General features: G+C 40.6%; 1 protein-coding gene across 3 annotated transcripts in view; it reads left to right on the top strand.

The window, feature by feature from the left end:
- Window positions 1–11,769, top strand: part of Cspg4 (chondroitin sulfate proteoglycan 4) — a 78,701-nt gene extending 66,932 nt beyond the window's left edge. For 2 of the 3 annotated variants that reach the window (XM_048368094.1, XM_048368092.1), the window contains 2 exons: window positions 22–205; window positions 876–3,799. In XM_048368094.1, coding sequence (XP_048224051.1) covers window positions 22–205; window positions 876–2,920 — 2,229 coding nt within the window. In that variant the 3' untranslated portion in view covers window positions 2,921–3,799. Of the gene's footprint in view, window positions 1–21; window positions 206–875; window positions 3,800–11,755 lie in introns of those variants that run through there. The other variant, XM_048368093.1, reaches the window with a different exon arrangement.
- Window positions 11,770–13,736: the final 1,967 nt, after the last annotated feature.

Raw genomic sequence — 13,736 nt, 5'->3', positions numbered from 1 at the left:
GTTTTTCTTGTGGTCTGGCAGGTCGATGAAGGGCTAATATTATACCAGCACACGGATCATGAGAATACTGGTTGGACTGTGGAAGATTCATTCACATTCACAACATCCTCCCCCCCAGCAGTTCTGGGCCCTGAAGAATTCCATATTACCATTTCATATGAAATGAATGAGTCTGGCTGGCAGAGTCGTCTGTTTGCAAATACAGGTAATGCTACTAAGATCTGGTCTGTGCCACATCTATATTCAAATAGGGACAATAAACATTTCTTCTCTCCTTTTTTTGGTCAATGCCATGGTATCAACCTTTGAAATAAACCTGCTATGTTTGTTATAATTGTCTTCTTTCTCCCAGCCTCTTCCATTTTCTTGCATATGTTTATTAGTTGTTTGGGAGTGGCGGGATACCAACCTAACTTTAGGGAATTTTAGTTGTGCCTCCAAATGGAGACTTCACTGTCCTTTGACTGAAAACTGTTGACAGAAAGTGAAAATAACAAATAGGGTAAGTTCTTGGAGGGAAAGAGGTTTTGAAAACTGTAAGTGTTTCCATTGCAATAGAAAATGTAGTAGTAGACAAAGTTAGGAATTTAGTATAAATGAATCTAAGGATTTTTCTTACTGCTCACTTACCTGAAACATTGACTTCATTGTGTGTGCACATGTGTGTGCATGTGTGTACATGCAAATGCATGTATTTTAAAATGTATTAGTTCTTGTATGTGTTAGGTATTAATGCTAATTCAGGTACATGAGCAACCTCTAAGTGCTTAGAATAACCCATGAAGGGGCAAATTTGAGAGAGAAGTTTTACAATAGTATCTGAAAATTCTAAGAAAATGAAGAATTGTCCCCTCTGTTTATGTTTTAATTAATAGGAGCTGCTGTCAAGGAGGGAGACAAAGTTCTGATTGACCAGTCTAAGTTAGATGCTTCCAACCTTTTATTTCAATTACCTGAACTTCAGCGCTCTTCCTATGAAATCTGGTACCAGGTTACATCCCTTCCTCACCACGGAACCATTATGATTGGAAACAGAAATATCACCAAAGGAAAACCCAATTTCTCCCAGTATATAATTAACAAATTTGGGATCTTATACCTTCATGATGACTCTGAATCCTTGACTGATAATTTTACCTTTGCTGTTTGGCCAAACCAAAAGAGCAAATCCACCACCAAGCCAGAGGCTGACTGTCTTGAAGAGATGTTTAACATCACCGTTATTCCTGTGAATGACCAGGCACCAGAATTAAAGACAAAAGGGCTTCGGTTGGAAGTTCTGCAGGGCAGTAGGTTGGTTGTGGGACCTGAAATCTTGAAAGTGGAAGATCTGGACAGTCCTCCAAATGAAATCAGGTATACGATCATCCGTAATCCTAATAATGGCTTTTTGGCAATGGCTTACCACCTGGACATGCCTGTTCACCACTTTACACAAGCTGACATTGATAACTCTCAGGTGTGGTTCATACAAGATGGGCGACCATGTTCTGGGATGTTCTACTTTAGTGTGACTGATGGTGAACACCACCCTCTCTACAAGCTCTTCCATCTGGATGTCATTCCCATCTCCATCACCCTTGTGAACCGCACAGATCTACGTCTCCCACAAGGCCAGACAACTATTCCCATCACCAATGCTCACCTGTCAGCAGTGACCAATGGAAAGAGCTCTCAGATCATCTACAGAATGACATGGCCGCTCCAACATGGGTGGCTGCTAATTGAAAACCAGGAGGTCACCAATTTTGGACAAGAGGATTTGGATTTGGGAAGACTCTTTTACCATATGACAAATCTCACGGCCTCAGAGGACCAGCTACAGTTCTCACTGTTTACACTAGAAAGCAACCTGACAGGACAAACACTGGGCATCAGAGTCCAGCCTCTACTACGGGTTACATCAAACCTAAAAATTGTCAACAAAGTAGCCCATCAGCTGAGGAGGTGGGACCTCAATGCAACTGAACTTGCTAATCTGACTAATAGTGACCCCACATTTGAAGTGACAGAACCCCCTGTGCATGGAAGACTTAGGCGAAGAGCAGCTCACGGCAAGATGGAGGAAGATGCTACTCTGTTCACTCAGAAAGACATTGACCAGGGGCTGTTGGTGCTGGAATCATATGCTAATCTAACAGGCACTGAGGTGCTAAATGACTCCTTTACTTTCTTGCTCAGGGCCAACTATGTACAACCAGCAAAAGGTTATCTCCCCTTCTCCATTGTGCCACCTGATCCCTTACTTTTGCAAAGCTTTACACCAGATGTTCCTTTATTATTCACTGGAGATAACCTTGTGACCTCAGTTTTCATTCAGAAACAGCCTGTGGTTTCTTCAGAATCCATGACACAGACAGAAACTATAGGGACTCTGACCCAGACCAAATGGCAAGGAGCAGATCCCTGGGGGCAGCACCATGGCAAAGAGCCAAGTGTGAATGAGAAGGTCTCCCCCACCAGAATCCTTTGGTTACCAGCTGCCACCCAAGTCAACCCTGGGGTATCCACTCAGCCCACAGACAGCAGTTACCCCTTGATGGTCATCATACCCCTGACTGCTGTGCTCCTCCTGCTAATAGTGACTGTCGTGGCCTTTTGTGTCTGGCTGCTAGGCCGGAAGGAGAAGGCAAAACCCCTACTTGAGCCCCAGCTCAACCTAGAACCTACAATCCCTCGTTGCAGACCAGAAAGGAGTGTAAGCATTCCCACTGTCACAGTGACACCCGTTCTAAGAAGCCCCAGCAGTCTCCCAGCCATTCTTTTCAGGGTCCCAGAATGTGAGCCAATGGCCTACCCAGCAGCTGAGCCAATGAAAACATGTGCTCCTTGGGAGTCATGGGCGAACCTACATCCCGATATGGCCAAACTCTGTCGACAAACCAACCCAACACTAAAGCATAACCAGTATTGGGTGTAGATGGAGGCTCTTGTACTGTGGTCCAGGCACTAGGATAGGCACAACAATACAGGAATGCTGGTTGAAGCAAAGAAAGCCAGGCCCTAGTTTTCCTACTCAGTGCTCAGACATAGCCTGGAGGATGGGATAGTCCTCTACAACACTGGTGGGTTTTTCCTGGGCATTGTATACCCTTCTCTAGACCAGATTTTTTATACCTAAGTTTTTGTAAGTATCTAAGCCATTTGCTAAGGTGGTACTGGACATGGTAGCCCACTGAAAACAGCAGTATTAACTTAGGACATGGGGTTTAAGAAAACAAGGCTTTAGGTGTTTTCCATCAAGGATTTTCTGCATTAGTCAACAGGAAGTGCAAGAGTTATCTCAGCAGCAGAAGTGATTTATAACATCAGTGTGTTTGCCAATGTAATATTTATCTATAATGTCTTTTCCTCCTTGGACACCCACTGGGTTTAGTGTCCTTAATGCAGGGAATGCCTTGCTACTCCAGAAAGTGAGACAGTCTGACCTCCTTCAAAGCTATTCACTGATTCTATTGTGTATAAGCAAGAAGCTTGTCTATACAGATTGTTAAAACCAAGCTGAGTTTAATAGAAATACTATTTGAAGCCTTAAGGGACAGAAAAGTTTGCCTCAGCTTTACGTTTAAAGTGACAAATTTGTGTTTGTGTATGAATTGTCTAATTGAGCCTGACATTGGTTGACTAAGCATTAATTTGTGTAACTAAAATGAAGGTATTAGTACTTGTATTAGGAATACTATAGGCTAAAAATCACAAGACATCCACTACAAGTGTTTTAGATTGGGGATTGGCAATTTTTTTCTGAAACATAGTCAAGACTTTAGGCTCAGTGGGTCACATAGCCTCTGTCAGCATTTTTTAAAATGTAAAATAAAGGCTGGGGACATGGCCTAGTGTTAGAGTGCTTGCCTTGCATACATGAAGCCCTGGGTTCGATTCCTCAGCACAGCATATATAGAAAAAGCCAGAAGTGGCGCTGTGGCTCAAGTGGCAGAGTGCTAGCCTTGAGCAAAAAGAAGCCAGGGACAGTGCTCAGGCCCTGAGTTCAAGCCCCAGGACTGACAAAACAAAACAAAAATGTAAAATAATTCTTAGTTCATAGATCTGACCTATAGACTGTAGTCTATATTGCCACTTTAGGCAATATAAATGTCAAATTATCAATTATCTTTTTTAAAAAATTTAATTAAATTGATTCATTTATTTCTTTTTTCTTTTTTCTGTTCTTTTTTAATTTTTTTATTTTTTTTTAAATTTTATTGTCAAAGTGATGTACAGAAAGGTTATAGTTTCATACATTAGGCCTTGGGTACATTAACTAACAGGCATACTGGAGGAAGATATCTCAAGACAGATAAATGATATGAAGGATGAAGCTCTTGTTTTCTATATTCTACTTTCCTCAAGCCACTAGCCCTTATTTCTTTTGTCTAATGGTGAGATGGCTGTCATAGCTCTAAGCCACATAACCATATTCAAGGTGGAAATTGCAATGGGGTAAACAAAATATGGTCAAATATATTTATCTCATAGAGATTTTTGTTACTACCACCATCATCATTATTAATTATTATTATTATTTTAATTTTAGAAACATTTTTAATCTTCCAAACATTTTCCCCCTTTTATGGTGCATTGCCTAGAACCAGACAACATAATTCTCATCCTTCTGCAGCCACCTGCAAGGGAAATGGGATTCTCATGACTGATGATCTCTTCCAGGGCACAGTGGCTCTCCACTGTGTGAGAGAATGAAGAGATAACAATCAGGCAGTACAGGGTTTTATTGAAGTACTCTGTGTATTTAGATACTTGGCAAGCAAAGATTTTTCGGTTTTCAAATTGGTGTTTTGAAGATTTTCTTAAAGCTATTGATGGATGGAAATCCTTGGAGTGGAGACGGGTGGGCTGAGATGGTGTAACTAGGAAGGGGGATAAACAACTCCAAGGAATTTATCAGTTATTGGAGCTATTTTTGTTTCCATAAGTGCTGGAGGAAAGTGTTTCTTGCATCTAGTACGCAGAGGCCAAGTAGGCTGCCAAATATCTAACAGTGCACAGGACAGATCCCCATGAATTATTTTATTAGTCCCAGTTATCAGGATTGTGGAGATTAGGAAGCACATATTTAAATATTAAAAAGAGTTTTATTGTATAACTGATAAGAGCTTAATAAACTCATTACAATGTCTAGGCAAAAATTATTTTCCAAAAGTAGAATGGACGGGTGAAGATTCCACAGCATTTTTGAAACTCTGGCTAATAATATGCATGGATAGGAGGGAGGGGGGAATGAGGGAGGAGATAACAAGTAGAACAGAAAATGTACTCAGTGCCTTTTATATGAATCTGTAACCCCTCTGTATCACTTTGACAATAAAGAAAAAATGTGAAAAAATAATATGCATGGATACTCTTTTTATTTTATTTTTTTTATTTTATTTATTTATTTTTTTTTGGCCAGTCGTGGGCCTTGGACTCCGGGCCTGAGCACTGTCCCTGGCTTCTTCCCGCTCAAGGCTAGCACTCCGCCACTTGAGCCACAGCGCCGCTTCTGGCCGTTTTCTGTATATGTGGTGCTGGGGAATCGAACCTAGGGCCTCGTGTATCCGAGGCAGGCACTCTTGCCACTAGGCTATATCCCCAGCCCCTCTTTTTAAACATATATTAAAAACCAAACACAACCCCAGCCCCTCTTTTTAAACATATATTAAAAACCAAACACAACCCCAGCCCCTCTTTTTAAACATATATTAAAAACCAAACACAACCCCAGCCCCTCTTTTTAAACATATATTAAAAACCAAACACAACTTGAGGGGCTGGGGATATAGCCTAGTGGCAAGAGTGCCTGCCTCGGATACACGAGGCCCTAGGTTCGATTCCCCAGCACCACATATACAGAAAACGGCCAGAAGCGGCGCTGTGGCTCAAGTGGCGGAGTGCTAGCCTTGAGCGGGAAGAAGCCAGAGACAGTGCTCAGGCCCGGAGTCCAAGGCCCACGACTGAACAAAAAAAAAAAACACAACTTGACAACAGATTTATGTCTATGTATTCTTGGTTCTAGGGAAAAGATTATCTTACGTTAGTAGTAGAACATATCAGAAGAAAAGAATGAGCCGGGATATTTACTGATGTAAAAATGAGGGCAAAATACCTTAAAGTCTCATGCCTCTGATTGTCTTTTTACAGAAAATGCTTATTTCCTCACTGTCTTTTTTCTGCTTCTATATGTGACACATTCCCTCCCAGCCCACTTTTAACTGTTCTTTGTAACATCATATATCACCATGCACAGGTTAAATGGCAGCATAACATAGGCATAGAGACAGCCATGGATACCTTAGCTCCTTACTCGGCATCGCTGGCTGCTCATGCTGAAGAAAACTTCTTTGTCTTTCAGAAATGCTTCTATTCTGTGTTTTTTTTTTTTTTTTTTTGGCCAGTCCTGGGCCTTGGACTCAGGGCCTGAGCACTGTCCCTGGCTTCTTCCCGCTCAAGGCTAGCACTCTGCCACTTGAGCCACAGCGCCGCTTCTGGCCGTTTTCTGTATATGTGGTGCTGGGGAATCGAGCCTAGGGCCTCGTGTATCCGAGGCAGGCACTCTTGCCACTAGGCCATATCCCCAGCCCCCTATTCTGTGTTTTTGGATTTATGAATTACTGAATTATGAGTTGCCTGTTTCCAGTAATTTTGTTTTAGGAATGAGGATGGATGAGAGTCTGAATTCAGGGTTGGCTTGATCTATATGCAATTCCCAATTGTTCTGAGTTTTGCAATGATCTAGGAACCTGTAAGAGAGCAATGAGAAGTGTGATTTAGGGACCCTACACTCAGAGGAAGGTTGAGGAGCATCTTTGCATCTCATAAGATTATTTTGTCCCCCACCCCCCACTTAACTAGGCCATGCCTGCTGTTTGTGGGAGAGCTACATGCTTGGCTCAGTGAGCATGCTGGCTTATTCTGTGCTTCTGCTCTAAAGTCTATGAAGCTGCTATTACCAGCCTGGCCAAACAAAAAGTCTGCTTTAACAAAAAACACAAACTTCTTTTTTGTTTGTTAAATTTGCAAAGAATAAAATTGATATCCATCATAGAACACACACACAAGACACTTAAACACACACAAGACACTTGAACATCATAATTTCCATTTATGTTTGCAAATGTGCAGTACTACAGCAAGAACTGTGTGAGATTGAAATGTCAAACTCTATCCATCAAAAAAGTAATTAATAGAGTTTGGAAAGTTTTCTTCCAGAGACTCTGGAATATACTACTGATTAACAGATGGGCTCCATTAAAAGGAAACAATGTCAACCATTTGGTGCTGGCTCAGAAAGCACACATAGAAAGATTTTGGAAAAGGCTTGTCTAGAAATTGAGGTTTTAGAAACTGAAATCAGTACGAAGTGGCTTCTCTCATAGGCATACATGACATGAATTTCAACTTTTGTCTTAATGAATTCACCACATCGTAACAAATGACCAGCAAACTAATAAGTACATACCCGAAGTTAGTATCAGAAGAATGGCTCATGATGACTGGTTAAGAGATTGTATACATTGTATGGGGAAGCCTGGAAATGGATGATCTTTTATTTTTCTCCAACTATCCACAAATATGTTTTCTTATCAGGAGGCTTTGGCAGATTCTAACCTTCAGTGGTTCTGTCTCAAACACCTGAAGGCATTTCTTGTGTTAATTCTGTAGTGTGGCAGTGACTCAGCAGGGCCTTTACCCTCTGGCTCCTCAAATCTCTGGAGTTGAAATGGACACATTTGATGGTTATATGTGATGATGGTATATCAGGTTACATTCTCTGAATTTAAGGATGAGATGAAGCTACCCATCTCCACACTTCAGAGGAATTATAACTAATGAGGTTCAGGCTGTTTAAGGAGAGCTGTGGGTTTGAAAGTAGATACAGAATCACTGTTTTGTGTGGTTAAGGAGAGGTCCTTTGGTTAGGATGCTCTTTTGAGAGCACCATTGCTGGTTTCATGGACACCTGGAAGAGTTCTATGAACATTAATTAGACACCCAATGTTTGTGTGAACTGCTAGTCACTCTAAATGAGTCCCTTCTAAATGAGTGTCTGTCATATCTAATCTTCAAGAGTCACTTACATGTGCCACACTGATGGAGACACAAGTGAAAGAGGACAAAGAGAAATGGGGCTTAGGAAAGGGTTTTGTGATGGCACTTGAAGTGCTCAGAGGCACATGCTGCCCATCCGGGGTGCAGCATTGTGGGTTTTGTTCTTGTTTTTGCTGGTCCTGGGGCTTAAACTCTGAGCCTAGGCACTGTCCTTGAGTCTCTTTGTGCTCAAGGCTAGCACTCTACCACTTGAGCCACAGTGCTACTTCCAGCTTTTTCTGAATCATTTACTGGAGATAAAAGTTTCATGGACTTTCTTGACCTGACTGTCTTTGAGAACCAAGATCCTCTATCAGCCTCTTGAGTAGGCTAGGATTACAGGCGTGAACTACCAGTGCTGGGCTCAGCATCATGTTTTTAAAGTACACCCATGTGGTGGTATCTATGTTCTTTTTATGGTTAAAAAAAACACCCTATTATATGCACATATTATTTTATTTATTTATATTGCATATATTATTTTAGTTATCTACTCATCAGTTAATGAAAATTTGGGTTATTTGCACTGTTGGATGTTCTGAGTAATGCTTTTATGAAGGTATATGATGATGTAGATGTTCCTGTCTCTTGGGTACAGGCCTAGGAGTGGAATTACTGATTTGTGTGGTACCTTCGTGTGTAATCTCCCAAGTAGTTGCCAGACTGTTTTGCAAAGTGACTGGTACATTTTGCATTCTTGCTTATAGTGTGCAAAGGGGCTCATTCCTCCACATCTTCACTGATACTTGGGATTCCTCATCTTAATTTTAGCCATCCTACTGGGTCACACTGTAGTTTGGGTTCATTTTCTTCTGATACCTAATGATCAGAATTGTCTTCTCAGGTAGTTATTAACTGTGGGTCTCTTCTTTAGAGAATTTTCTGTTTCTGACTTTTTGATCATTTAAAAAATTGAGTAAGTTATCCTTTTGTTTCTGAATTACAAGAGTTATCTATATGTTCTGGATACTTAATCAGATCTTAATCAGCCCTTAATCAGATCTATAATCTTTTACTCTGTATATTGACTTCACTTTCTCAATAGTATCATTTGAAGCACAGAAGTTCAAAATTTTGGCTATATCATTTGTCTATTATTGTCTTATTATTTGTACTTCTGGTGTTTGATCTGAAAAATCATTTCCTAAGCCATTTCTATTTCCTAAAATAATGAGAATTTATGTCCATATTTTCTTCTGAAAGTCTTCTAATTTTAGCTTTTTCAATTAGGTCTTTGACCCATTTTGAGTTACTTTTTATATGTAATGTTGGTTAGAGGTACAGTCTCATTCTACTGGAGGTAGAGTCTACTTATCCCAGCACCATTTATGGAAGAAATTATTCTATCATGTTTAGTTGTCTGTATTACCTTGTCAAAATGATTACATGGTGTGGAAATACATGCCTGTAATCTCAACATTCAAGAAGCCTAGACAGAAGCATCAAGAGTTTGAGATCATAGCCAGACATCGTAGCTCAAGCCTATAGTCCTGGCTACTTGGGAAGTGGAGATTGGATGATCATGATTCAAGGTTAGCCAAGACATTAAAGTTTGAAAGACTCCATGTCAACAAATGGACTGCACAGTGGTGAGTGTTATTCTAGTTATGGGGGAAACACAATGGCGGGGTACAGTGATGGACACCCTACGACACAAAGAAGCATATGTAGGAGAATCACAGATCAGGCTGGACCCAGGTGTAAGAAAGACTACCATCAAAACAGTCAACAGAAAAGAGAGAGATAGAAAAATTGAGGCCAGCCAGGGCGACCTAGCCAGACACTTAAAAATATGAATCCACAAATGTGAAGGATTTTTTCTATACTCATTCTATTGTGTTGACCTATATGTCCACCCTTCTGCCAGTACCATGCTGGTCAGCATTTCACATACTCTACAGTCTGTGCAAAGGCTTTCTCTGCAGGGCTTTCTTCTTTCAGGCTTTCTTTGGGCTTCCTCCTGGTTTTGGAAACCCAAAGTCTGTCTTGCATCCCCTCAGTCCTGATGCCTGGTTGGCTCTGCTTCTAGATAGAAGACGTTAGTGAGCAACTGTCCTCCTGAAGATCTTCAATAACTGTGTGCATATGTGCAAGTGTGTACATCTGCATGTGAGCAATATGTGCACAATTGGAAAAAGAAGCCTGAAATGGCTTTCTGAGTGAGAGTTGCATTTTTTCCTGGAAAGAGTTTTCTTCTCTGAGGCTGCTTTTGCCACAGTCAATTGAAAGCAAGGAAGCTGCTTCCAGAAAATTTCTCCTATGCATTGGAATGTAATTGAAAACAACTGTTCTGCTTCTACTAAAATGCATGGGGAACCAGCACTGGCCACTCACCAAAGAGGTAGTGGGAGAGTGATTTTGGCAAGGGGAGAGGAAGATAGCAGTTTGATGGGCGCAGGGGAAAAACAAGGTTTGTACGTTAGAAGAAAGGAACTTAATTTGAGATTTCCATGTAAAATAGATTTCCATCTAAACTGTTTTGATGGTGAAAAAGACCGGCAAGGCTCTGGGTATTTAGAGTTATATAGTAGTATGGGATCTTTGCAGTAGTAAGTCCACTCTAGATCAGGACTAGCCACTTTTCCAAAAGCAAGTCAGGGGCAAGCTTAGCTACCCCTGTTTTTATAAAAAGGAAGCAGATTATGGGCAAACAGTCCATCACAAATGCCCATAAGGACCACACTTGGATTACATTCCTTTCTGAGCAATGAACCTTCTTGCCATGGCTATAGATTCTTTCAATAGATCAAACATTCTCCAGAGCCTAGAAGAATAGAAAGAATTGGAGGGCTAATTTCAGAAGCTGGGGCTCATAAATGCTTTTCCTTATACAAGACAGAATATCTCTCCCCCCCCATTATATTGGTGAGATCACATTAAGAAGCATTTAAAAAGACATTTTAAGTAAAATCATAAGTTTCTTCTTAGAGCTCTTTTTGGTTGTCACACTAAGAATGACTATGGGCCAATGCAAAGCCCTTCAGGCTAAGCATTTTAGTTATACATCTGAATTTCTGGGAAACCAACATCATGCTGGGTTTAGGCAGGCATCTGTAGGGTATCTCCTCCTTTTTTGGTTTCCAACAAGACTCTACAGCCTCAATTCATCCTCAAACAGAAGCATTTCTGTTCTTGTGGAGTCTATAAGAGCCACATAATAATTAACACTTAGAACAGTTAAGACATTTATTAAGCACCCAGTAAATGTTTTACAATGTTAACTCACTTGGTGATCACCATCATTCTGTGAAGTAGATTATGTTTTATAGCTTGCACTTTAGTTTTCTCATTTGTAAGATGTAAACTGTGAGAGTAACTTGTTCAAGTCCAGTAAGCTCTCAAGGATGTTGTGATGAGCAGCTCAGAGTCTTTCTGGAAGGAAGAATTCATGGCTCAGATTATGAGTATGGTTGACAAATAGGCCACAGATGTCAGGCTTCCTTGAGAACGGCCTTGATTGAAGAGAGAGCCACTAATCCCAGTGCCATCGTTTTTTGGTTGTTTTTCTTTTTAATCTCTCAGGTAGCCCACATGGAATGACTTATCCACACAGGTGTCGAAAGGTCCAACCCTCTGGTTGAATCTCAGGACAATTCTAAAGTTCTATCCGGGTCCCTAAGGGGTTAGTTCAGGCCTTTCTTGAGACTACATTGCAACTATTTCCTTTGCCCAGTCTTATGTTTACCTTTTCCTTTTCCTTTCCACAGCAGCTAATCTTAGGAGCACTTCCTAATAAATCTTCTTCCCTCTTAACCTAGACCTGGGTCTGGTTTCTGTGAACACAAGCCTTGACAATGCTGTGGCTGTGTGCTGAGAGTGGGCCATCTGGCTCTCTGGACCAGGTTGTTAACCAATGCATTCTGCAGACTCTCAAGGGAGGTGTCACTCTTCATGCTGGGAAATGGAAACTGTAACAATCAGGTCAGGCTAAATGCTTTACTCCATTTGAAATAACAGTACTTTCTCATAGCAGATACTCTGGATAGAATGAACAAGTGTAGCAATGACAGTTTACCATTTGGAAATGTGAACAGGAATATGGAACTCATCTGTTGGACACTTCACTGCTTGACTCAAAAGTAGCAGAGCTAAGAGAAGGCTGAGGCAAGAGGGTAGTCCATTGAGTGGCCCTTCATACTCCTCTTCAGGAGGTCAGGTCACCATGGAAACAGAGAAGCCTGGGTCAGGCTGTGTTCATGTGTTCTACTTCAGCTCTTTGCATGAAGGGATGGGTTTTGGCCATGTGGTCTTTTCAGCTGGAGCCCAATTGTACCCTTCTCATAAATGCATCCAGAACTGATAGGAGGAACTAACTCCATGTCACTTCTCTATGAAACCTCTGCTCCAGACCCCACATTATGTCCCCACCTACACTGGGCCTGCCTGTCAGGACCTGGTTCTGAACTAAGAACTCACACTCCTTTCTACTGCTGGGCACAGCTGTGACTCCAAAAAGGATCCTGAAATAAGAAACAAAAGAAAGGAAAACATCCTCTCAGCTGGTCTGTTCATTTTGTGGCTTTCAAATCTCAATTTGATATGCAGATTACTTGCCCCAAACATGAATTCTGGCTAGTAGGCCTTGATCCTATCTGGTATTAAACCTGAGTTTGGCATCCATGGAGGCTGGTGGCTATACCTTTCGCCTTCTGACACAGGCGTCTTATTCCCAGTGGATGGTCACTGACACACCCCCTTCTGTCAGGTCTACGTCTCACATAGGTTTAGACAAGGCCTAGCGTTTCAGGTTGTGGTAAGTCATTCCATGGCATACAGATTCTTCAGAAGACAGGGTGTGAGACAGTGGTAGGTGGTTTTGTGGCTGTTGATAAAGATAATAACACGAGAAGTTCCCATAATGAGCCCGACCGCTTTCATTTTCATGAATGACAACAGAGTCTTACTGGGTTCTCACAGATGTTACAATGTGTGAGAAGAGTAAGAAATTTTGTAAAGGTTCAACTTGGTTTTACAAATAAAAACAAAGGCAATATTGTGGGCAAATACTTTTGTTTTTCTTGGTATTTCTCTTTTAAAAATTCTAATTTGTTGAGCTGTCAAAACTAAAGCAATAGGATATAGAGATTGCATCACTTTTTAAATCCTAAATATTTCTAACAGATAAAATAGTGGTTTGACATATATTCTTTAATATTTTTATTTCACTTGGAAGTGTTGTGACATTTTCTGTGCTCAAGGATCTACTTGAAAAAGGGAAATGTGCAAATGTCACCAAGTTACTCTTTTTCTTCACTGTGATTTATGGCATGTCTGAAAAACATTTTTCACCTCATCTGTAAAACCCTCATGGAGTTTCTTCTAGTATTTCTAAGTCTAGGAATACCATGCCATTCATCCTTCATAAAAATAACTTATTTCTTTACATTTAAATACCCAAATGATTATTTCAATGCTACATTCATGTAACTGAAAAAGTTACATGTTGCTACATGTTGAAATATTCCACTATCTTAAAATTCGATGTTTTATAATCAAAACAAATCATACCACATGAATGTATTTTAGTCTGCACCCCACCCTATATTCTATTTTGTGGGGTTTTTTTCTATACTAACTTCAAACCTAACCATTAATTTTCTTTTTATCACTGTAGATTTAAAGATTTGGGTATGTGGTAGGATGATTCTCCTCTT

The sequence above is a fragment of the Perognathus longimembris genome, chromosome 19 (assembly GCF_023159225.1).
Source record: "Perognathus longimembris pacificus isolate PPM17 chromosome 19, ASM2315922v1, whole genome shotgun sequence".
Taxonomy (NCBI): Eukaryota; Metazoa; Chordata; class Mammalia; order Rodentia; family Heteromyidae; genus Perognathus; species Perognathus longimembris.
Note: the sequence above shows the minus strand (reverse complement) of the source record. Positions and strands in the feature narration are given on the sequence as shown.